Genomic DNA, 26,679 nt, shown 5'->3' with positions numbered 1-26,679 from the left:
TGTTTTGTTTAAAAGTAGACATTTAAAGCTTAGATATATTTCTGAGTTTCTTTTCATTTATGAGACAAGCTCCAGTTCTCGTGGGATGCAAGTTATATTTCGTCGGCGCCTCCATGTCCTGATGGCTATTGTCTGCTATATTTGCTTCTTATTTATTAAATCCAGGCAATTGGTTGATGAAACATTGATTAAAACTAAGATACAATTTATACAAAACGAAATTCACTTTAAAGAAAGGCTTTATATAAAACAAAACTTAATGAAGTGGTCAAAATGATGTCTCGATATTGCACATCTTATGATTAGGCTACTCAGGCTGTTCACTTTTTATATAATCAACATATATGAAATGGAAAAAATAACATATTATTTAAACATAAATATGAAACTAACTTTTCTTTAATGGCTACAACATGTAGGCCTACAGTAAAGAGAAATTTAATGTCGGAGCGAACGCCGTGTCACCGGTGAGCATGAGGGGGCAGAGGTGCGTTTTTTGAATAATAATCAAATAATTCGTTGAATATTATTTTTGCTTGAAATGCCCATCCCTACAAAATACAAGCATCATAGCATAAGAAATATAAACAAAATAAAAATACATTAAAGTAGGCCTAAATAACTAGTCGACACGTGGGGTGATGACATCATCGTTTCACAAAATATACGCATTGGCCGTACGCACGAAGACGCAAGGGTGTCGTTTTCAGATTTATCCACCCCGGGACCCGGTTTCAAAAAATAGCGGTTTCAGTCTCCCAAAACGCCGGATCTGTCTGGACGAAACGCAGATCCGATAAAAAATGTGTCCGTATACAGCTAAACGCGTCTCCGTGTGGACAGGGCCTTAGTTCACCCAAAAATAAAAATTCTGTCATCAATTACTCGCCCTCATTAGGGCTTTACACACTGCGCTTTACACACTGCGCTTTACACACTGCGCTTTACACACTGCGCTTTACACACTGCGCTTTACACACTGCGCTTTACACACTGCGCTTTACACACTGCGCTTTACACACTGCGCTTTACACACTGCGCTTAACCCCGGGTGAAGGAACGTTTCCCACTTGTAATCTATAAGCGGGGCTAGCAGCACCCTGCGCCGGAGCGGGGTTAGCACTGCTTGTGTGCTGTTAACCCAGCATTGTGGTGCCAGATGTGTGCAGCTTGAAACGAGGCGGTGTTAGAACGCTACGACTAGATGCTTCGCAAACGACAGCCAATCACGTGCCTCATATTCATGTGCTTTGCACTTTATAAACGTGCTGTATAAACAGTAGTCTATGCAAACGCAACAGTTTGAGGGAAGAAGACGTTTCATTCTTATCTTAGTCTGAAAAGTCCATTCAGGATAAATTTGATTGTACAGTTGGCAATAAATAAAGATGAACATTGTGTTTTTGACAATTGCATGTTATGTTTGTCCAATCAGTTACACTGACACCGCAAATATGCAAATAAGATTGTTAACCCAGAGTTTAGGAATGTACAGTGTGAAACGGCAGCTTATGTATACCCAGGATTAATTGTTAACCCCGGGTGATCAGTGTGAAACGTGACTCAAGATAACCCAGGATTGCGATATCCTCAGGCTTTTCAGACTTGAACTAGTTAACCCTGGGTCATTCTAAACGCAATGTACTTTCTTTCATCTTCGTAACACAAATTATGATATTTCTAATATTCTCTCATCCTCAGTCCACACAACCAAAACTTTCGCGCATCAAAAAATACAAAATGACATTATAAAAGCAATCCATATGAATCGAGCGGTCTTCTAGAGATGTGATATTTGCTTTATATTATTAATTTAGGCTTTTATCCACATATAAACATTGATAAATGCTCATACGACATAGAGCTCATTAAATATGGTAAACAGGGAAGCTCAAATGTGTGTACTCGATGCATGAGAACCAGTGAGGTTTGTTCTCATGTCACACAAACACGTTCGAGCTTCCACAAGAACCAGTGAGGGTTATATTTCTTGTGCGATTGAGCTGCCATTTTTTGTTCATTTTGATGCATGCAATGATGAATTGCAGAGTGCATTTGAGGAAAGCTTTGATGCTTTGATGTAACAACTACAACGGCAAAATGTCACATGTTTATTAGATGTAAAAAATATATTATTTAATATATACGCTCCTGGGAAAATGGCCAGTAGCTCCGTGTGTTGATCAATCTGTGAATTGATACTACTGTAATATTTCTTAAAATAACGTGCATATCAAGTTTTAAATTGTATTGTAAACGTGATAGACAGACACTTTTTGACTGTATTTTGCTATTCTTTCCACACATTCACGGCATGCTTTAAGACCTCAATGTGAACAAAACAGACCCTTTCTGCTTCTAAAACTTTATCAACTGGTGTCGCTGTTGGATGTGTTATTAGTAGGTTATTTGTCATATAATCTTAATGTTGACATACAAACCTAATGTTGATATGTTTACATTATATAATTATAACAAGCCATGCCTGCAGGCACACCGAATCGAAGTCATTACATTGAGAAATTAGTAACATGATGGTAGAGACAGGCTTCATTTGTCCTTTTCATCAGCTGTCACTGGATCAATTAGTTATTTAGCCATTTCCGTTAAACCTCTGAGACTGTATTTCAGACACGCTGCATCTATCATATTCCAGAATGTATGTAATTTTAGTTCTGTCTTTGCAGATCTTGTATGAAGAGTGGGCGAGTTACAGCATATTCTACAAGTACCAGCCCATCGGACTGATCAGGTATTATCCCGATGCTCAATGATGCCAGAGACAGGTTTGCCCGGGTATTATGAAGCAAGAGGAGAGATTTTAGAAATGCATTATATTGATATGCATTAATCAGATTGTCAAAAATCGTATTCAGACAGGATTTGTTTAAAAGACACACTCGGTAATGTTAATCATGATTCCGCTTAGGATGAGCGATGTGGGTGTGTTTACTGGACTAATGTACCGCCATTGTCGTGACTGACCTATTGGAATGATTTCAGTGACATGACACTCATTTTTCTTTCTGGATCTATTCATTTATTTTAAAAAAAATATATATATAAAAAATGCAATTAATACATACAATGAATTGAATACACCTCTTCTATAATGAGCATGTTTTAATTTTCTGGAAAAAAAATGATATTATGAAGATGGGGCATAAAGTTAAAAATGTCAAGGTAATACATTATTAATACTATTATATATTTATTTATTTGAATGAAAAAATATTATTTAAACAACTGCTTTACTGCCTATTGCCATTTTAAAATTATGTTGTGCAGCCTATTATTATTATTACATCGTTATAATTTTTTTTTACTTATGTCATTATTAAACATGACATTTTTAGAATCAATAATCCATTAACATTTGGGTTAGTCTTGCTCTCTTGTAGCCAGACTTTCAGATCTTTTTCTACTGGCCCATTTTAAATTTTTACTTGCCCTGACAAAATTTTCACTGGCCCCACCACAAAAAAGTAATAAACAAATAAAATGGGCCTAGTTATGTTCTTCGTTGTTTTTGATCCATAACCTTAATAAATAAGGCTGTGACACCAAAAACTACTAGCCTAACTTGGATAAATTTCAGCATATTTTTAGACCGTCATTAATAAAATAAAAAAAAATAATCAAATTACGAGCAATAGCCCAAATACAATAGAACAAACATACAAATACATTTAACACTGCTTTTCATGTTTTTTCAGGTAAGTTTAACAGTATTTTTCAGGTAGAGAAAATGATTAATAGAATATAAAATAGCACTGCATAGTCTTCACTGTATAAATTAAATATAGATTAATCCTTCTTAAAGTTACAAAAGTTATTCAGTCAAGAGCAGTGAGTGACTTTTCTTTTTTCTTTGTCCTTTGTTGTTTGATTAACATTAAACCAAAGACAGCAGCAGATTTATTAGGCTGATGTCACTGATGGCATGCGCTTTATTTCTCAACTGTTTATGTTTACTTAAGATATAACAGACTATCCCTCGGTTTCACAGACAAGGCTTAAGATAGTTCCAGACTAAAGTGCATGTTTTAACTGTAAGCAACTTGCATTGATCTATCTTAAAATATGTCAGTGCCATTGTTTCGTCTCGAGATGCACACCAGTAATGCTTTTTTTTTTTCTAAGGCACATTTATAAAAGCTACTTAAAATTCTAATTGAACTGATCCTGGCTTAATCTAAGCTCTGTCTGTGAAACCGGGCCTATGTTTACTAGGATACTCGCCAAGACCGGCATTTTTTTGACGTAATTTTGTGTGAATATGTCTGTTTAAGTGCAAGAAGACGTGAAAGAGAGCTCAATTCAGCATTTGCACGCTGTCTGAGAATCTGCTTTCTGGGTGCACACATAAAACTTCTCACACTATGGGATTGAGTTCTTTCGCGTCTTCTTGGACTTGACTATTTAAATAGGCAAGGCTTAAAAACACGTGTAAATGCTAAACTTTCGTGATGCAGCGCTGAGACCGTTTCGTCAACTATCCCAAGCGACAGCGGGCAGTCCTTACTGTCGAGCTCTGAAGAGGATGTATTCTTTCTGATGTTTACTAGATAGTCATTTTAACTTCTTTTGTTTGCCCTAATTTCTCTTCTTTATTCTCTCTCAGGAAGTATTTTGGTGAGAAAGTGGGCCTGTACTTTGCCTGGCTGGGTGTGTATACTCAGATGCTAATTCCAGCAGCGGTTGTGGGTGTTATCGTGTTCCTGTACGGCTGTGCCACTGTGGACGACAACATTCCCAGGTCAACTTTATGTGATGGTTTATTTGGATTGTTTTTCTATTCAATGCGCTAACTAGCATTTGACCCATACCTAAACCACTGACAGCTTTGTACATACATTTTCTGCCTATTAATTATGTAGAATTAGTTTGTGTCTCATACTTTTGATTGACACATTCTTATCTGTGTCATGGAGTTTAAACCCATTCAACCGTCACTGGAAACAAGTCTCAGCAATGTCTCCGGACAGCAACGTGTACTCTTTTGCAACGGCTTTGAACTTTGCGGGAAGATTTTTTTTTTAAAGAAGAATATGCCTAGGCATTTCTGAAAGAAACCACTGCTGCACTTTGCAAGGAAACCATCTGGATGCTGAAGTGCGTGCCGATTAGGGAGTTTAGAGTGGGTTTGAAATGCTGCGACTGTAATGGACTGTAATGTAGTGTATAATGAGAGTGACTCAGTGTTCGCTGGCTGTCTCACGACGGCATTCATTAATTCCACAGATGCCACTGCTGAAAACAAGCTGTTCCTAAACCCAGTGCGATGCCTACCTAGGCATCATTTTAAGCATCATAGCTGTACAAAACAGTTGTGTGTGTGTGTGTGGGTAATTAATTGGGTAATACATTTTCTCTCTACTGGCTGATATTTGTGTGTGTATATATACAACCCCATTTCCAGAAAAGTTGGGACATTTTGTAAAATGCAGTAAAATCAAGAGCCTGCGATTTTGTTCATTCTCCTTAACTTTTATTTAAAGTGACAAAAGTACAAAGTAAAGATCACCGACCAACTTTTTATCAATGAACAAATTTTGATTTTAATGGCTGTAACAAACTCCAAATTTGGGACATATCTCCCACTGTGTCACATCACCTTTCCTTTTAACTCTTTCTCTGCCATTGACAGAAATTTCCGTCATTTATGAGTCAACGTTTCTCCATTGATTTTAGTTTTTATTGTTTTATTTTTAATTTATTTAGACATTCTCATATTATATTACCATAATTATGTGGATATCATATCACAACTATTTACCCAAGATACAGTAATTGCTAAAAGTGATTTCTGGAGGGGATATTAGTTTTCAATGACCCTAAAAGTTTGATTAAACCATCAAAATATCAGAAAAGGATTTATGTTTTGTAAATATTTTACATATGAGGGAAGAACAAAACACTGAACTTGGTTAAGGTATTGATCTGACAAAATTGTTTCGCAAAAAAAGGCAAACTACAGCTACAGGTTTATTTGACTAACAAACAATGCATTGAAAAATGAAAAGCTCACATGAAAAAGCAAACATTGATTTCAACATAATCATTTATTAATGTTGTGTTGGTTCTCTCTTGTTCATAATTTCTTGTAAATGGTTATAATAATGCAGTGAAACATTTTTTTAGCCATACTGTCATACAAAGAAAGGTCACACTTTAGATTAGGGTCCAATTCTCACTATTAACTAACTATTAACTACGTATTTTGCCTCAATAAACTCCTAATTACTGCTTATTAATATGAATGAATGAATGATGCATTTATAATACTTAAGGTAGTTGTTACGTTTAGGATTAAGGGATGTATAATATGTTAATGCAGAAAAAGGCATTAATATGTGCTTCATAAGTACTAATAAACAGCCTTGTAATATGCATGCTAATAAGCAACTAGTTATTAGGGAGAATTGAACCCTAAACTAAAGTGTTACCTTTCTTTGTATGACAGCATGGCTAAAAAAAAGTTTCACATGCACAACTATGCAATATGCTCACAATATCTTTAACAAAATTTTAATAATATTTAATAATTAAGGATGAAAATGTAAATTTTCGTAAAACAGTCGTCACTTTTGGCCACTACTGTAGTATTTCGTGGTTGTTAGTGTCATGAAGAAGCCAAACTCTAATTAGAATCAATTGAGTTTCCAGCACTTAATGTGAAGATCACTATTTATACAGGCACAACGTTTCATATTAGTCATTTTGTTGAGGACTTTAGGAGATCCTTTAAGCCAGGGTTCTCCATCTTTTTTCATTTGAGAGCTACTTTTTTAAAAAAAAATAGTGGCCGAAAGCTACTCATGTAATACAATACTTAAATCTCTTAAATAATGTCTCATAACTTTCATATTAACAACTATCTAAACCGTTTTAGACCTAAAAGAGTTTTTGTAGGCCTATATATGCCACCCTTAAATGTCAGAGAAAAGAACAGAATCAGAGAATAATTTGTTTAAAGAAAATTGTACTTTGCATATTATACTGTAAAAACACATAATTATAGTGCTTCTTAACTAGAGATGAAATGGCATGAATTTCATTTCATGATTATGGTGACCAAAATGATCACGGTTATCACAGAATCCTGTTCAAAAAGTACTAATACTACACAATAAAATCAATTCACCAAGTTTTATGTCGAAAACCAGCAAATAACAAATATCATCCGCATTAATATGCACTTTTTGTTTACACAAACATTAAAATAACAACATTAAAAATGATGGCCAGATTTTAAAGGAGTGTCTTGTGACATGTTATCTAAATTACTAACATGTAGCCTACATGTTCAAATAAAGTTTTGACAAAAAAGATTTATAAAAAGAAACCTCGCATATTTCAGCCTTTAAATCATTTTGATAAAAAGAATGAGTCAAAGATAAATTACTGACGTTTACAATGCACATTAGCTTATCTTTTATTATTAATAGTAAAATTCGGTCCGATTTTCCCATGGCGTCTGTCGTTGCTATGCAACCATGCACTGCGCTCTCCACAATGACCAAGAAGTTTTAGTAGCTAATGGATTTTTTCATCTCGCTGCACCTGGAAAAAATGTGCGCGTCGCTTCAATTACGAGCTTCCTACTTTTGAAATAACGAACTTGAGCGCGCAAAAGACGCGATATGTGAACGGGCCCTTGGCGAGCTACCTCCAATCAGGCCACGAGCGACTGGTAGCTCGCGAGCGACGTGTTGGAGACCCCTGCTTTAAGCCAAAGTAGCTGCCTATTTTAACATCTAGGCAGCTCACTACATTTTACAACAGAGATGAAGAATGTAGAATAAAGTTTTTCCCAATTAGACTGAAAAAATACAATTCATTAATAGCTTTTCTTGGTGACTGGGGCGACATTTCTGAAATCAGTTTTTTTGTTTTGTGTACTCAGCATGGAGATCTGCGACGAGAGAAACAACATCACCATGTGCCCAATGTGTGACCGAGCCTGCAGCTACTGGAAACTGGTCACGGCTTGCGGGACGGCCAGGGCCAGCCACCTGTTCGACAACGCGGCCACCGTCTTCTTCGCCATCTTCATGGCACTGTGGGGTCAGCAGCTCTGTGCTCCTGTCATGTTCACACACACACTTTCTTGCTGCTGTACACCAACTGTTGTGTCCCTACATATCGAGGACAGATTTGATCTGGCAAATGCTGGAAGGGATTTGTGCCCTGGTTTTACACTTCTGTTTAATTCCCCCGTACTCATCCCCACTCAGATGCTGAGCTTCTTAAAAAGCTGGTTATTTTAGCAAAAGCCTTAAATTTGCCTCTCCTGTTTTGATCCCCTGCAGTTACAAGCTTTGAAATAAAAAATTACACCCTATGACAAAGCTAATTGATAACTTGAGTCCACTTTAACCCTCAGGTGCTCCTCACATGGGGGTCAAAAACGACATTATTTTTTTTATTATAATTTTTTAAAATTAATGTTCTATATTTTAGTTCAATAATGTGCTTTTTATTTAATAATTTGTATTTTTAAAGGTCCCATATTGTCAAAACTGAAATTTCCTGGCTTTTTTCATGATAACAGAGGTCTAGCGTCTATGAAACTACCATATTAGTTTCAAAACAGTCGATCCACAGACAAATGCACACAGCCTGCATAAATTAGCTGTGCCTTTTCACGAGCCGTTGTGACTTCCGTATAAATGTGATGTCAGAACTACTGTCACCGCCTTCAGTCTCCGCCCCCCACCAATGGTGGGTCACTCAGAAAACAACAGGCCAATCAGAAGAGAGGCTCTTGAATATTAAGTAGACAGACCAAAATCGACCTGTTCTTGGCAGAGCTCCTGAGAAAGGAGCTGTAAAAATATATTGACATGGTTTTTGGTACTTATACCGCAAATGTATATTCTTAACGACATCAAAACCTAAAATAAAACTTCAGAAAGTTGTACTATATGGGACCTTTAAGGGATTTTATGGTACTAAATTATATTTATTCAGTTGTTAAAATCCATTTATTACACTTTTTGAGCATGGACCTGAAAATTAAATTTAGCAAGTAGCCTATAAAGCAAGTGCCGATTCTCTTGAAATATGCCATTAATCTGCTGAACTAACGTGCCTGGATTTATAAACAAAAATACGTCACTTGTGTAGCTACAAACTGACATAAACAGCGCTGAGCCGATCAGTATTTATTAATGTGGGTTTGTTGGTGAAGTTTACTTCTCTGTGTCACACAGCCACCATGTTTATGGAGCACTGGAAGAGAAGGCAAATGAGGCTAAATTACGTGTGGGACATGACCGGCTTTGAAGACACAGAGGTTTGTCACGCACACCCATATTGACCAAGAAAACTGTAAATATAAGACATTGGTGTACATGTTGATAAGATAATGATGTGGGTTTATGTATGTTTTGTAGGTGTGTTATATTATTTTCTTGAGATGACTAATTATCCTGAGGCTTGGGTGTAAAGAAATAAAGATGTCATTTTTTTATTGATTAAGTGCCATGAAATCAAACTGTTTTTCACTGTTTTTTTTTTTTTTTGTCCTGTTTTGTATAGGAGAAACAAAAGGTTTGGAATTGGTTCATTCATAGTATTAACTTAATTTATTTATTTCCTAACCTTACAGTTGCATTTTAGTACTAACAAATTCTTCATATCTTAAAAGTCGTCTTCAAGCATTGTCGTCACATTCTTGCTTGTGTAAAGTACTTCACCAGCACTATCTATCGGTCTGTTGTTGTGGAGGACTGGGAGATTCCTGTTCTCTCTTCCTCCGGCCTTACAGTTCAAAAGCTGCTCACTTTCCTTTCGGCCGTCACAGTCTTTCTGGGCTTGCCACTGTTTATGTGGATAAAATGAGGAGGAGGAACTAATAAAACCTAAAGCTGATGATTGTGGAAAGGAATATGTTTTCGTGGTGCTGAGAGCTTTTGGTTTTAAGGATTATACTTTCACTGAACATCTAATGTGTTGCTATTACCAGAATTTCTGTTCTATTCACTGATCATGCACACATGGCTGCTTTTGGCTCCATAACCAGTTATCTCTTTCCACTTTTTTTTAATTATTTTTAATTTTTAACTGGTTTAATTCCTGTACTGTGCGTGCTATGAATTGCTTTCTCTGTTTTTCCCAGAGTCATCCTAGAGCAGAGTATGAGTTCCATGTCATGAAGAAGTCCTTGAAGAAAGAGAAATCTCCAAAGGTAGGTCTTTATGAATCTACAGATGACCATTCACTATTGCCATTTCTGTTTGCAATATGCATCAAAGTTCTCAAAAATCCAAGATATAATCTAATTGGCAGAGTGATTTATATGTCCACCATAAAACGGTTATCTTCACATTTCAAAAAACTTGTCACAAAGGCACAGTTTGGTCTTGTGTGTGTACATATATAAGACCAACTGTGTGTGTGTGTGTGTATATAGTTTGTCATTGTTGATCAGTAGGCCCCTTGTCCAAGTGGGTAGTTCTTGGCTGGAATAATCTACAATGTGGACCAGACCATATGCTGATTAAAAAAAAAGTGCATTTATTTGTGCTTGGCACAGTACAGGCAGTGCTGCTCTTACAATATTTTGGTCTGTAGACTTAAGGATGCCCGGATTATTGGGTTTTACGCTCAGTAGATGTCGACCTAGTTGCAGTATAAATGTTATGTGACAGCACAGCTGTAAGGCATGTCTAAGGACTTGTTTCGCTCTGCTTGGCTTGACCCTGTCTGTCCCTTCGCAGGCCATAGCATGTTGGAGGATTGCTTAAGCTCCTGTTGCTAGATGTATGTGTTAAGGTGTATGTTTTTAACTCGCATTTGACAATTCATGTCTTGTTTTAGACAGGAAATGTGAAGCTGACATGCACAGACAGAATGCCAGCTTACATGACCATTATCGTCATGATGGTTTTTTTGGTAAGACCTGATTAATTTATTAGATTTATGGTATAATGCTATATTCTTTTGCAATGAATTGAATTATGCTAGACTTATTTAGCAGTTAAAGTACTTTTTGTCAACAACCAGTCAATTTATTTTAAATATGGGTGGCCATCATGCTGGAATCACATGAACAAGTCATTTGATCTCATTAAAGCCCCCTATTATCAGATATTTTCGTTGCAGAATAAAGAATACATTTACATCTGTGAAGTGTGTTTGGTGTTTTAAACCAAAAACATTGGCTTTTGCATGATCTTGCATTCAATTGGTGTGAGTAAATCATTAGATTATGATTAGAGTCACTTTTCTTATTGTGTGCATTTCTGTGCTCAATGTAGATCTTTGTGACCTTGGTCATCGTGTTTGGTGTGGTGCTATACAGGGTGTCCATTATGACTGCTCTGCACATGAGTACCACTCCCACTTTCCGCACTAATATACGGGCCACCGTTAAAACGACTGGGGCTGTCATCAACCTTATCATCATCATCATCATGGATGAGGTCTATGGAGCAATTGCACGTTGGCTCACTATTATGGGTACGTCTGGTTATTGTTTTCAAGACATTCAGCTTGTTGCAAAAAGCTGTGGTTACAGTATGTGCTGTTGTTTTCAACTCATCAGAGGTTCCAAAAACAGACAAAAGTTTTGAGGAGAGGCTGATCTTCAAGACGTTCATACTGAAGTTTGCAAATGCATTTACCCCTATTGTGTACCTGGCATTCTTCAGAGGCAGGTAAGAGCATTGAACTAAGCAGTCACTCTGAAACTGTCTGCACTGGGATTCGCTTTGTTAAAGCGACAAGCTCCGTTTCATAACCTGGTGAGCTGCCCTGCTGTCTACTGCCTACATTTGAATTGAATTTAAAATGCCGTATAGACAGTGTTGCGCATGTTACTTGCGCAACTGTTGAGCGCTCTCTCGGACACACTCGGTCTCTCTCGCGCATTGTTGAGCGCACTCGCGGCGTTCGCTTCGCTTTTGTACACACACACACACACACACACACACACACACACACACACACACACACACACACACACACACACACACACACACACACACACCAGAGAAAAAACTTTGCAGGTCCTATGGCAGAGAGAGAGAGCCTAGTTGGATGAAAACCGCTTCAGTGAGTTCAATTATAGTAATGCCACATTACTTTGTCAGTAACGGTAACTGCGTTGTAACGGGGGAAACAGTAATTCGTTTGATTATTCGTTACTGAAAAAGATAAAGCCGTTAGTAACACCGTTTATTTATAACGCCGTTATTCCCATTACTACGTATAGACAGTCTAGAGATGACAACAGCCTTGACAAGGAATTGTGCTGCATGCTTTATCCAAAATTTGTGTCTAGATCCCAGTGATTATGTATAACGGAAAGGGGAAGGGGCCAAGCACTGAACCCTGGGGTACCCCCATGGATAGTTGATGTGATTTAAGATGCTGCTCCCTTCCAAGACACCTTATAAATAGTAGGTTCTGAGGATTTGCATTAGCAGACAGATCCAGCAGGACAATTGATCTAGATGCATCTTTTGCCAGCCGCAGGGCTTCAGTGACAGAGAGATGGTCTCCCGATTAATTTCTGCTTTCGAATGTCTGCTTTTAAATTGGCAAAAACAGATCAGCGACTTATGCTACTCGTTTTACTAGGAACCTTCAATTGGTGCCATTTTGAGTTTAGTGTCACGAAGAACATCTGATGTCCTGGGGTTAGTGGGCGTTTTGTGCTAACAGGCCTGGAGGAGGGAGGACAGATGATGTCTAGACAAGATGTTCAAGTGGATGTAAATGCATTATTTACATAAGAGAGGAGGAGCTTTTAGCAGGGTGAAGAGAGGTGGGCGATTATAGAAAAAAGATAGAGGTAATGGAGGTTATGTTGGAAGAAAATCAGAGTGTGCAGCAAGGTGGAAATCACAAATGTGCAGTGCAATGTAGTAACAAGCCCATTGTCTGTGGTACAGTTACTTGTGTAAATGAGGCACAATAGGTTTCCTGATTTGTAAGTTGGTTAGATGGTGAGGTTAAACAAGTGACTGTATAGCCAAGAACCACAATTGGGCAACAAAAGTGGATAATTAGCACTTCTAAAAAGTTTCCAAGCTGATGTAGAGCAGGGGTTCCCAAAGTAGGGGTCGCGACCCCCCGGGGGGTCGTGAGAAAGCGAGGGGGGGTCACGAGATGATTTCCAGAAGTGTAATTGACAGAACTACTAAAAAATATTTTGCTACCTAATAGTTAAAGATTTTTAATAAAACTCAAGAGATGGTGGATGTGTGGAATTTCATGATTTATGAGTGAAGTTAGTCTAGTAGAATTTTCTAAAAAATATTTTGCTACCTAAAGGTTAAAGATTTTTTGTGTCACGCATGCATGCATGTCTATTTCCCTCATATTAAATATAAAACGCATGTGGACTGATATTTTTCCAATGTCCGGACTCCTTTATTAACGGAGTAGGCCTATATAAACAGACGTTTCAATATATTTTTATGAAATGCTTTTTCTGAGAATTTATATTTCAAGTTTTACTGCAAATGTCAAAATGCGCGCTCTCCAACAGTGCTTGAGTCACCATAAATCGGAAAACATTTGGAATGGGTCAGGCATAATTCTGACCACTTATTAAGTTTTGTTTTTAAGTAAATTTCGTTTTGTATAAATTGTATCTTCATTTTAATCAATGTTTTCATCAACAAATTGACTGGATTAATAAATAAAAAGCAAATATAGTAGACAATATAATTAGGACACGGAGGCGCCGGCGCGTGAACTGGAGCGTATCTCATAAATGAACCGAAAACTGACAGAAAACACTAGTTTATTAATAAACAATTCAAATGTTTAATGCCCAATCCTTACTTTGGCCGGTTCTTTGTGGCAAGCTATATGCGTGCGTTGAGATGCGGAATAGGCAATATAAAAATGCTGTCATTATAAAAGGTTTCCAGTGTCAATGTATTGCTTGTTTTTCTGTTTACATTTCATGTTGTGACACTTCCCTTCTCTCCAACATAATGCTGGTACGTCAGAGCGACCAAAGCATCAAAAAGCTTTAACAAGCGTCAACAAGCTTCAATAAGCTTCCCCGTACTTTTTGACAAGCGTCCTCGACAGGGCGGCCAGAGCTTCTTTGCCGCTCAAATCGGCGGCGGTGTGAACGTACAGTTATGCTTCTTGCGCGGACTTTTGGGACTCAGTTTTGAACTGGTGTCAAGGCGCAATGAATGAAATGAACAAATGGTAATTAAATAGAACCCCTAGGTGAAATGAACGAGGGAGAGGATCACAACATGTGAATTCATCCACTCCTCTGATATGAATAAAACGTGTCGAATTATAATGGAAAGGATTATTATTACCTCTTCCATAAACATCAGTGTGTATTTTACAAACTCTAAATGTATAGTTTTTTTAGTACTTATGTAAATTTAGGGGGCGGCCGCGCCCCCCCTGTTCCAATGTCTATGCACCCATCTCATTAGGTGATGTTAATATTTAATATAAAATAACATAATGGTTGTTTTGACTGTTGTGTTATTTTGTGTTGTAAGTATGCCTATTAGTGCGTGTGCACCGTTTCACGCAATGTTTGTATACTTTAACCACCTCCGAGGACATAGGGGTCGCGAATCACTCGCACCTTTATTTTGGGGGTCGTGGGCTGAAAAGTTTGGGAACCCCTGATGTAGAGGATGATATATAACGACCTATGGAATTACTGTCATAGTAATTGCATGAAATTTAAAAGGATTATTGAGAGCTGTCTGATTTGTTTAGTCCTGACTTGCATTTTGGCAAAATTGATGAGGAAGTGCCAAACAAGAGCCGTTGTCTCTTGCTACTGAAGGGGGTTGAACAATGCACAACATATAAAAGAGGAATGAAGGTAGAAATAACTGCCTTGCTAGAGTCCTTGTTCGTACAAAAGTCCAGTTGCTCAGGTACATATGGGGGTCATTACATAAGTTAATTCTTCAAGCAGGGAGGGCTTCACATGATAAGGATTGTTCAGACCCTGACACACCAAAGCCGATGATCAGCCATCAGCCAACGTTGGGCCGTCTTTGAGCGTCGGCCGGCCCAGTTATGATTGTGGTGTACCATATCGTCAGACCCCATCAGGGGCTTTTTGGCCAATTGAGCATATTGAATCGAAATCCGTTGATGTGAGAGAATTGAGAGAATCTCTAATTGGCTGTTCCGCTTAGCGAATGAATCCATGTACGAGAATAAAAGCAAAAGTGATGAAAGCGAGTCAAGAAGTCAAGACGGCACAGACAGTTCTGTTCTAATTTTTATGCCATCTCACCTGAGCGTTTCAATGCACAAATATTTTCAAAACAACATAAATCTTCTGGAATGAAGAAAGTGATCAGCATGAATGATATTCAAAATGGTAAACTAGCACTGCTTTGTTTATGGTTTGTATATTTTCAGTCCTAGTTTCGGTGTTCCTTCTAGAATGACAAATATAAACTATTGATACCTGCTGATATATGGCGCTTTTCCACTGGATGGTACGGCTCAGTACTGTTCGGCTCGGCGCGGCACGGTTCGGCTCGCTTCGCTTTTCCACTGCGTGGTACGACTCGGCATGGCACGGGCTCGGTTCGCTTTAGCTCGGTTGCTAGACTGCAGTTAGTACCGCTTCAAAGTGGGTGGGATTATGACTGATCGTTATAGTTTATCCGCTCCTCGGCAACTAACAAGAGGAACGTCTGCATTTCTCGTCCACTGACCACGATTCAGCCATTTCTTATTTGGAAGTTCTTTTTCTTCAAGCAAGTCAAGCAAGTAGTTTTAAAACAGGTGCTACAGCGGTGGCTGTTACTGACTATTTAAATCTAGCGGGTTTGATGTCTCGCAAATACAATGATGCTGGTAATGACGATTCTGTCTGACCAATCAGTGATCTGCAGTGTTTTCACGTCACATTTTAGTATCGGTACGGTACGCTTGGAACCTCAACAGAGGTGGTACCATTTAAAGCGAGCCGAAGCGAGCCGTACCGTACCATGCAGTGGAAAAGCGCCACAAGTGAGCCGTACCGTACCATGCAGTGGAAAAGCGCCAAAGCGTGCCGTACCAAACCGAACCGTACCGTACCATGCAGTGGAAAAGCGCCAATAGAAAGTCATCTCCTTGCATGCCTGCTCAGAGCGCACTTGCTATTTGACAGTCAGCTGTAGTCTGTACAGTCTGTGCAGTGTGTTCAAGCGCAGCTTTTTCACTGAGACGCGAGGCGGCGAAAAATTCGTTTTTCATCACCGTTAGTTCTTTTATGTTGGCATGGTGTGTCACGGCCTTTAGAGTGTGTGAGTTATCAGTAATTAAGCAAAAAAAGGCTAAACCTAAACACCTTTTGGATTAGAAATACAATGCATATGTTGTCAAAGACTGCAACAAAAATACTGCAAGACTGGAACCGCCCTACAGTAGCAATTAAAACGTTTTAACACCAACAACTCCTTTTTAATACTCTAAACAATAGAAACAATGTATCAAGTATACACTTACTACTGCAGACTTGTTTTGGCACATCACTTTGATTCTCTTTAATGGTGCATTCACAGTGACTCACTGCATTCTTGCACTTCAGTGGTATTTGACTGGCAGTTCCCTTTTGGTATTCACAGCTTCTTATAACTCCTCATGCGCCACTCAACTCCTATGAAATCACAATCACTCAATGAAAACTTGTAATGTCCCGTGGCTTTATCATCACATATAGCTGTGAAGTGTGAACAGCCTTATAGAATTTGACCAAAATTGGGTATTGTCCTTGCTGGAATACCAGCTTAGACCAGCATGAATTTCTATGTGCCTCCATGCTGGTTTTTGATTTCTAAGCAGTATAATATTGCTCACTAGGTTTTGGAACAGAGCTCACCCCCCACTTCTATTTTAAGGTACTTTTACTGTAATGTCTGTTTTGTGAATCTCCACTTGGCTGGTAAATTCAGCTCTTGACCTTCCTCTATCCAATGCCTCCAGACTCATCGGACGCCCAGGCAAATATATCTACGTATTGGGGTCATACCGGATGGAAGAGGTACTTATCTAGTTTTTAACTTCCTTCTTTATGTGTGTGTTGGTTTTCAAGAGTGGGAAGTCATAACCTGTGTCATAAAATGACCAGTCTTATTGACCACCTGGTAAATCCATTCTGAACCATACTCTATTTTTGGAGTCTTGTAACCACATCATCATATGAAAAATAACTTGACAGATTGTCCTAGTTACCTCAGTCCTTATGACTAACACATGCAAAGGTTTGTACGCCACAGTAACTGACTGAAGTCTCTCTGTGTCTCACCCTACAGTGCGCTCATGCCGGCTGTCTGATGGAGTTGTGCATTCAGCTCTGCATCACCATGCTTGGCAAACAGCTCATCCAGAATAACCTGTTTGAGATTGGCGTTCCGTGAGTACATACAGCACAGAGAACATGTAGGCACTTGTCATTATTATCCCACAGAGAGGAAATAAATCTGATCAATTTCCACTCTGCATTAAAGGTACATTTCTAGACGTGCATTCTTTAGGGAATTTGTACTTTGTTTTTCATATCAGAGCATTGCAAAGACCTTGCATGATCCTTGCTCTTTTCATGGGAAAACCTTGCTGACCTATTTCGTGGCATGCTTGCAAATACATTTTGTTGTTCTTGGACAAATGCAAATACACTAGACTGTAAGCTTATCCCATGCAAATGGTTCTGAAAGTAATACATGGTAAAATACATACATTCACCAGATCCAGACAGAATCTGCTAAATTTAGCTAACTAGCAAATTTTTGGAGGAAATCTGCTAAATGTTATGTCAAGTTACATGTCACAATTTCTGGGTCCAATTACTGTGCTGTACTACCAAAAAACATGATCCTAACCTTTTATTTCCATAGCGAAATCTCGATTGACCAGACAGTGAAATCATTTTTTTTATGAATCTTCAAAATATTGGTATCCGGGATGCCATGAGTCCTGTGAGTTTTTAAAAGCTTAGCTTAAAGATGTGCTATGAATGAATAAATAATGCTTATGAACGTCTGTTGAGATTCTCACTTCAGTTCCCATAGGTCACAACTTAAGACAGTCACGACTTTACCTACTGTAGCACGTATAGTCGTCATTTTGCTGGCAATGTAAAACCTTTGATTCTTACCTGGCCATTAAGATTCCTAAAGTCTACGTCATTAGCCTAGCTTTGCGATCCCTTCCTGTGCAGCTACGTGCAAATTCACATGACATTTTCATACATTAAAATGTTATAGTACAAAAATCTAAGTTAATAGTGTTTATTGCTATCTGTTGTTATATCAGTGCATAAAAATGTCAATATTTAAATATTGTTCTTATATTTTAATTCAAAATCAAAAGCATTTTTTATTCTTACTTTTTTGATTACTTGTTTGGAAAGATTGTTTCTCTGATTTGAAAAAAAAAAGTCCCTCTTTAGCCATATAAGTCATATAATAAAAGGCATAGATGTAGGTATTAAAAAATGTAAAATTTATAATATTTATTATTTATGTATGTATGCATGTATGTTTAAAAAATATATATATTTAAAGAAAACTCTAATGCTTAACAAGGCTGCATTTATTTGATTTTAAAAATAAAGAAAAAAACATTAACATTGTGAAATATTATTGGAATTTTTAGAGAACTATTTTCTGTTTTAATATATTTTAAAATGCAATGTATATGTGATCCAAAGCTGAATTTTCAGCATCATTACTCCAGTCTTCAGTGTCACATGATCCTTCAGAAATCTTTCTATTGTTAAATGCTAATTTGGTGGTCAATTATTATCAGTTATTATTGATGCTTAAATATTAATAATTAGTTTAGTGCATCCTTGCTGAATAAAGTTATACATTTCCTTTTGTTTACATTTTTTTTTTTACACAAACCATGTAGAATATATTATTAAAATGGCGGAAAATAATACAGATCTCTAATTTAATCTGATCTGAGCATTCGAGAGGGTCTGCAAATGAGCATCATGTAATGAATATGCTTGAATTCAGTGATTATTGATGGATGTGTGTTTTAGGAAACTGAAGAAACTGCTCCGACAACGCAAGATAGATAAAACGCATCAGGAAGAGCTGAACAAAACGCTTCATCGTCACGAGAAGGACCACTTCCTTGGGCCCTTTGTCGGACTCAACCCAGAGTACATGGAAATGAGTGAGTCAGAACACAATATGCGCCCACACACACACACACACACACACACACACACACACACACACACACACACACACACACACACACACACACATACAGATGTATAAACGTTTGTTTGAATTCTCTTCTGGTCCTGCTGGCTCTGTTTTCTGCACTAATGTAGGAACATGGCATCATTACAAATGTATCATAATTACACTTTCCGATGATGAATTATTAAATCCGTGCTGTCCACAAACACTAATTGAAATGTCTAAACTCAGCTAGACAGATTTATACACCTCATCTGTTCAAAGCACTATTATACGAGTGTATTTCTGTCAGCATGCATGGTGAACAGGGTAAATGCACATCCATGCTGTGAAGGATCTGCAGTATTATTATTATTATACGTGGAGTTGGTGTGTTATGGCCCCTCCTCTTATCTCGCCTCATCTGTGCTTCAGCGTGGGCTGGACTTCTGCGAAGAGAGAGGCATTATGGGTCCAAAGGGGGGCTGGCAGAGCAGTGTGAGATTATGAGCTTTAGTTCTGGCTTGAATTCATTAATAACATCCCACCCCCTCACCTACCATCCTCCATCCATACTTCTATCACTCCATCTCTCACTGTCTCTCCCGTCCCGTTCCTCCATCTTTAAACCATACGCCTCCTGAGACCCTAAACTGGTTTCAGGAGCATCAGACAAACTAGAAAGAACCAAGAAGGATGCAAGTCCTTGTGAAAAACTCTGTGGGCGATTTGAAATTCAACTTCTTAAAGTTTCCCAGCATCTGATTTATTTGAATTATATCTGATGAGATGTTCTCTGTAATTCTAAATAATTCTGAGATTTGCTTTAGTGGATCCTTCTGTGGAAACTGGATGTTTTTGTTTCTTTCTCTTATCTAGTCATTCAGTTTGGGATGGTGACCTTGTTTGTGGCCTCCTTTCCGCTGGCTCCGCTCTTTGCTCTACTGAACAACATCATCGAGATCCGTCTTGATGCCAAAAAGTTTGTGACTGAACTGAGAAGACCGATTGCTGTAAGGGCAAAAGACATTGGTCAGTATCTTCACACCGATTTTCAGTGCATCCAATATTTGTTTGTTTGGCAATTATGCAATGTAAACATGTCTGAGTGTCTTTTGTGATTTATACTCATTATAAGACACTACAAAATATACAAACTCCAAAATGCCCTCGTTTAAGCTTTTTATAGGACTTATTTATAACCTGTGATTATAGTTAAGCAATTCCACACAACTGCTAATGTGATTTTATACAGCAGCTGAATAAACAAGAACTTAATATCAAGTGACTTACATTTTGGAAAGCTTTTGAAACACGCCTTATGAAGCTTCGAAACCTTTGCAAATCATTTGTTTCTAATCAGTGATTCGGATGGCGTATTAAACTGACACGTGATTCGAGTAAACAAGGCTTCGTTAGGTCATAATTATTTCGAAACGTTTCAAAATTTCAATGGAGAACTGCTCTGTGAACCGCTGTCAACCCATAATCCAGTGTCTGTATGTTTTTTTTAGCCGATCTCGGATCAGTTTTATAAATTTTTAATGGCACATGTGTATAATAAAAAGGGAAAGTTGTAGTTAACAGTCTCTTATTGGCTTGATTAACCAAACTCTCCATAAAACAAGTCACAAGTATACAGACACTTCAAATGAAATGGTATTAGATGATTTGTAAGTTGCATTTAATAGATAGCACTTTTAATAAAACCATTTGTTATTGATTTTTATGCATGTTTTCATTGCATTTACAGTTCTGACCAGCATACGTCACCAGCGTGTGGCGTTTCGAGCGCTTCGAAACAGTGAATCGTTTGCAAAGCAATTGGCTCAATTGATTCAAAGTTTCGAAAAGCTTAGTTTCCCTCATCAATAATTTTAGACACAATATTGTATATCTAGTATAGTTACGCATAGTTGAGTAATTCAGGTGAGTGAATGATTCAATGACTCACTCCTGCAGATACTCGCTCCTGAATGGCTGAGTTTAACTCCACTTTTTTATGCCCTTCTCTTCGTCTTGTTCACTCGGAAGTACATCATTGCTTGCTTTGCACGAGTGCCTACTACTGGTGGAACCCTTGAAATGTTAAGTACGAGCACAATGTCACAATCTAGTTGGATTGTGGTCTATGGATCTGCCTGAAGTGTGCATATCAGTAGAATCGCTCCCTCTGTCAAAATCGAGAAATAAATAAATAAACTTCCCTCGTCCACATTGGTGGGGATTCCCTTGAGAGGAAGTGCTTGGGGAAGTTAGTGAGTGTAGTTGTGTCCTAAATGACGCACTATACACTTACACTGCATGGTTGAGCACATGTGTATGATTTGTATAAAGTTATTTTTTGTCATTTAACATCAGAGTATGATGCCCCTTCCCCTCCGGTACATAATTAAAGCTGTGACAGTCGAGCACATGAAGTGTCCAACATTGCACACACTGTTTTTTTGATTAATTCAGTGCATCATCCGGGAAATTAAAAGTGCACCTTTTCTATTTGGAATTTGGAATCGCACTATTTCTACAAAGCCTCATAGAATAGTGCATGTGTGCAAGAATTGGCGCACACCTTATGTCTAAAAGTGCAGTTAAACGCAGCCAATTAATCCCTTTTGAACGGATAGATTGAATGAATGATTCACTCATTAAGGCTTTCCCCCTCCTAGTGGCAGTTTAACAGTAGTTTTACATTTAAACATTTAATTTAATAGATAATTGTATGTTTAAAATATTAATCTCATAACATTATTTATGCAATTTTCACTTCAGGCATCATCTGTGACACTTCTGCAGTGAGAAACAAAAAGATTTTGTTGATGGTGATTTTAATTTGATTGGTTACAGCCCTATAGTGTTTTATTAAACGTATTCTTCATCTTTTGTCAAATTCATAAACGCAGTCAGTAAGTTCAATTAGAATAATAAGATTAGAAAACAAATTGCCCTTAAACGGGGAAAAAAGCCCCTTCAAATCAAATTACGGGAGCAAATGCAAATAGAAAGAAATGAAATAAAAGTTCATTTCTTTTACTAACAGTGATGATTAATGTATTATTATGAATAATTTATTTATTTTATATTATATTGCTAACTTGCCCTGCTGTGGGGTCTGTGTTAGTCAGCGTGTGGTAAATGAACTGATTCTTAATTTTCTGGGAAATAATGTAAATGTTCCATAGACAAATACCTTTAGATTTGGCTAAACAAAAAGCTATCTATACAGAAACTAACTTTTAACAATGAACCAACCGTGAGTAATATTCACTGGAGTGTGACAACTTACCCCAGACTCCCCTAACTGTCTTTAATATGATGCATGTTTTCAATGCAATACACTGTTTAATCCTAGTGAAAGGCTAAAAAAGGAAATTACGTTCAAAATCTACAACTATAAGCAAGATTAAGCTGCAAATGATTATACACTAAGGAAAATGGCTTGACATACACTGATCCCATGCTTTATGATGATCATTTATCACCACCTAGTGGTAAAATGTGCCTTTATGGCTAAATCTCATGAAACCTGCTTTTTTCTTATGTTCATTTAAGAGTATGATTATGTATTTCCGATTTTATTTCAGATTACATTTTACTTAAATAATTGGTTTTTTGTTGTTGTTATTTTTTTAATGACGATTACGGGATTACATTCAACCTTACCCAGCTACAAATATCACTATATTTTAAAACACACAAATATGTGTAATCTAATGTCTTTCTTTCTGTTTCTTTATCTTGAAGGAATCTGGTACACTCTCCTCAGAGGACTCAGTAAAGTGGCCGTCATAGTTAATGTAGGTTTTCATTTCTGTGTGTTATTTCTGAAACATCCGCTGCTGTTGTGAAGTCCATTCTGCTCAGCACTCAAAATAATTCACAGTGGAAAGTGCCACTATATTGCTTCTACTCAGAGTTCTGATTTTACACAGGTGTGCTATTACTTTTCTAAACCATCTGACTACATTTTCAGCAGATTAAAGAAATCTCAGCCATTGGACTTACAATTACTAGAGCTGTGTTCAAAATCACCCCGTACCCTCATTCACTATTCCCTACATTACTCCACTTATATAGTTGAGTGCTTGTCGTTTAATATTCGTTTGAAACTTGGCAAACTGGCAGCTCCTAATGAAAATATTTATCGTGGACTCTTTCATGGAGACTAGGCTAGCATGTATAAACCTTAGTTAATAATCAACTACAAAGGAATTTATACCTGTATGATATTATGCTGAAGCCATAATTAGACCAGCGGTTTGGAAAATGGATTATTGAGCTGTGAGCGCCATCTTCTGGTGAAATATGGGAATTCATTCATGCATTATGGGTATTTTCTAGCCAATGAGATTGGTTGTACACCCAGTGCATTATGGGTTTGAGCTCGATAATGTTTCGGACACTACTATAATTGGCTGTCTCTTTAAATAATGCCCTATTTAAGGGTATTGCGGGCGATTTCAAACACAGCCTAGGAAACAGACTATCAGAGACACACACCGGTTAGCAAAACACCCTAACAAACGCGTCCCTCTTTAGGCTTTTGTGATCTCCTTCACCTCGGACTTCATCCCACGCCTGGTCTACCAGTACATGTACAGTCCAGACGGGACTCTTCACGGCTTCGTCAATCACACACTCTCGTACTTCAACGTCAGTCACTTCCAGCCTGGCACTGAACCCCTGGCGCCGCTACACCTGGGATACCGCGTCGACGTCTGCAGGTGTGTGCGCGCTTTTGCACTGTGTGTATATTCTGGGTTTATAGTATTATGACTGTATATTATATTCATAATGTTTACACTATCCACAGATATAAAGATTACAGGGACCCTCCATGGTCTGACACGCCGTACGAGTTCTCACGAGAGTTCTGGGCCATTCTGGCGGCGCGATTCGCTTTCGTCATCGTCTTTCAGGTCAGTCAGAACCATATTCATTAAACACCAATTACAAAATTCAAACTTTTTTGATTTCTGATTACTTTCTGGATTAATCTTTTTATTATTGTTGTTGTTTAATATACTAAAATTTTTTTATTTAGTTATAAATAGAGCTGTCAAATCGATTAATCGCGGTGTAGAGTGTATGTGTGTGTGTGTGTGTATATACAGGTGCTGGTCATATAATTAGAATATCATCCAAAAAGTTGATTTATTTCAGTAATTCCATTCAAAAAGTGAAATTTGGATATTATATTCATTCAATACACACAGACTGATATATTTCAAATGTTTATTTCATTTAATTGTGATGATTAAAACTGACAACTAATGAAAATCCCAAATTCAGTATCTCCAAAAATTAGAATATTACTTAAGACCAATACAAAAAAAGGATTGGCCAACTGAAAAGTATGAGCATGAAAAGTATGAGCATGTACAGCACTCAATACTTAGTTTGGGGCTCCTTTTGCCTGAAATACTGCAGCAATGTGGCGTGGCATGGAGTCGATCAGTCTGTGGCACTGCTCAGGTGTTATGCTCTGATAGTGGCCTTCAGCTCTTCTGCATTGTTGAGTCTGGCATATCGCATCTTCCTCTTCACAATACCCAATAGATTTTCTATAGGGTTAATGTCAGGCGAGTTTGCTGGCCAATTAAGAACAGGGATACCATGGTCCTTAAACCAGGTACTGGTAGCTTTGGCACTGTGTGCAGGTGCCAAGTCCTGTTGGAAAATGAAATCTGAATCTCCATAAAGTTGGTCAGCAGCAGGAAGCATGAAGTGCTCTAAAACTTCCTGGTAGATGTCTGCGTTGACCTTGGACTTCAGAAAACACATTGGACCAACACCAGCAGATGACATGGCACCCCAAACCATCACTGACTGTGGAAACTTTACACTGGACTTCAAGCAACGTGGATTCTGTGCCTCTCCTCTCTTCCTCCAGACTCTGGGACCTTGATTTTCAAAGGAAATGCAAAATTTACTTTCATCAGAGAACATAACTTTGGACCACTCAGCAGCAGTCCAGTCCTTATTGTCTTTAGCCCAGGCGAGACGCTTCTGACGCTGTGTCTTGTTTAAGAGTGGCTTGACACAAGGAATGTGACAGCTGAAACCCATGTCTTGCATACATCTGTGCGTATGTGGTTCTTGAAGCACTGACTCCAGCTGCAGTCCACTCTTTGTGAATCTCCCCCACATTTTTGAATAGGTTTTGTTTCACAATCCTCTCCAGGGTGCGGTTATCCCGATTGCTTGTACACTGTTTTTCTACCACATCTTTTCCTTCCCTTCGCCTCTCTATTAATGTGTTTGGACACAGAGCTCTGTGAACAGCCAGCCTCTTTAGCAATGACCTTTTGTGTCTTGCCCTCCTTGTGCAAGATGTCAATGGTCGTCTTTTGGACAGCTGTCAAGTCAGCAGTCTTCCCCATGATTGTGTAGCCTACAGAACTAGACTGAGAGACCATTTAAAGGCCTTTGCAGGTGTTTTGAGTTAAGCTAATTAGCTAGTTAGCTAGTTAGCTAATTAGAGTGTGGCACCAGGTGTCTTCAATATTGAACTTTTTCACAATATTCTAATTTTCTGAGATACTGATTTTGGGGTTTTCATTAGTTGTCAGTTATAATCATCAACATTAAAAGGAATGAACACTTGAAATATATCAGTCTGTGTGTAATGAATGAATATAATATCCAAATTTCACTTTTTGAATGGATTTACAGAAATAAATCAAGTTTTTGATGATATTCTAATTATATGACCAGCACCTGTATACACACACACACACACACACACACACACACACACACACACACACACACACACACACACACACACACACACACACACACACACTATATAAACAAAAACTTATATGTTAAGATGCAATTAATCGTGATTAATCAATTTGACTGCACTAATTAATTTAATTAATTGAAAATAATTCTCACATTAGTATAATGTGTAAAATCTCATTTTCTTTACTGTCCGTTTTAATCATTTATACCCATTATTAAAATGGGAATAAATTAATTTCAGATACTACTTTGATCAGTGTTATTTATATACTAATATCGTATTCTTTAGTGATATTTGACATTTTGAATTTAGTTAGTGTTTTAGTAATTTTGTGAACTCTTTTTGTCATGTTTTATTAGGTTTATCCCCCCAAAATATTTCAATTTAGCTTTATTTTTATTTAAGTTTTCGTACTTCAACTTAAGGCAACATATCTAATTTACATTTAAGTTTCTAATATTTCAGCTTTATTTCAGTTAATGACCCCTATACTGACTGTAATATGCTTACAAGTGTACTTTAACATTAAATTATTATTAGATAGGGGCTAAATGTGCCTAATTGTCATGAAAATAATGTTGTAATACAAAAAGCTTAATGCTTATACAATATACTTTACTTTGGTTATGCAATAGATCATTTTAATATTTCTTCTTGTACAATTTGACCTAAAGGCAAACCACAATTTATTCAGACATTTTTAACATTATCAGTTTATTCACTATAGTTTAGAAAAAGGTAATAAATATGAGGAGAAGTCAGAGTTATTAAATCAGTTGA

The 26,679-nt window shown here is 37.6% G+C and overlaps 1 protein-coding gene across 3 annotated transcripts in view; it reads left to right on the top strand.

The window, feature by feature from the left end:
- Positions 1 to 26,679, top strand: part of ano1a (anoctamin 1, calcium activated chloride channel a) — a 60,739-nt gene that overhangs the window by 31,965 nt on the left and 2,095 nt on the right. For all 3 annotated transcript variants that reach the window (XM_077201718.1, XM_077201719.1, XM_077201717.1), the window contains 15 exons: positions 2,688 to 2,752; positions 4,625 to 4,759; positions 7,910 to 8,070; positions 9,219 to 9,301; positions 10,127 to 10,195; positions 10,828 to 10,902; positions 11,268 to 11,469; positions 11,555 to 11,666; positions 16,939 to 16,996; positions 17,268 to 17,368; positions 19,004 to 19,140; positions 20,031 to 20,183; positions 22,893 to 22,945; positions 23,688 to 23,872; positions 23,962 to 24,067. In XM_077201718.1, coding sequence (XP_077057833.1) covers positions 2,688 to 2,752; positions 4,625 to 4,759; positions 7,910 to 8,070; positions 9,219 to 9,301; positions 10,127 to 10,195; positions 10,828 to 10,902; positions 11,268 to 11,469; positions 11,555 to 11,666; positions 16,939 to 16,996; positions 17,268 to 17,368; positions 19,004 to 19,140; positions 20,031 to 20,183; positions 22,893 to 22,945; positions 23,688 to 23,872; positions 23,962 to 24,067 — 1,695 coding nt within the window. The remainder of the gene's footprint in view (positions 1 to 2,687; positions 2,753 to 4,624; positions 4,760 to 7,909; positions 8,071 to 9,218; positions 9,302 to 10,126; positions 10,196 to 10,827; positions 10,903 to 11,267; positions 11,470 to 11,554; positions 11,667 to 16,938; positions 16,997 to 17,267; positions 17,369 to 19,003; positions 19,141 to 20,030; positions 20,184 to 22,892; positions 22,946 to 23,687; positions 23,873 to 23,961; positions 24,068 to 26,679) is intronic.

Source organism: Siphateles boraxobius, unplaced genomic scaffold (genome assembly GCF_051911475.1).
Source record: "Siphateles boraxobius isolate OS27281-9 unplaced genomic scaffold, OSU_SipBor_1 48, whole genome shotgun sequence".
In the NCBI taxonomy this organism is placed as follows: domain Eukaryota; kingdom Metazoa; phylum Chordata; class Actinopteri; order Cypriniformes; family Leuciscidae; genus Siphateles; species Siphateles boraxobius.
The sequence above is the reverse complement of the archived record's forward strand: the minus strand, read 5'-3'. Positions and strand labels throughout refer to the sequence as shown.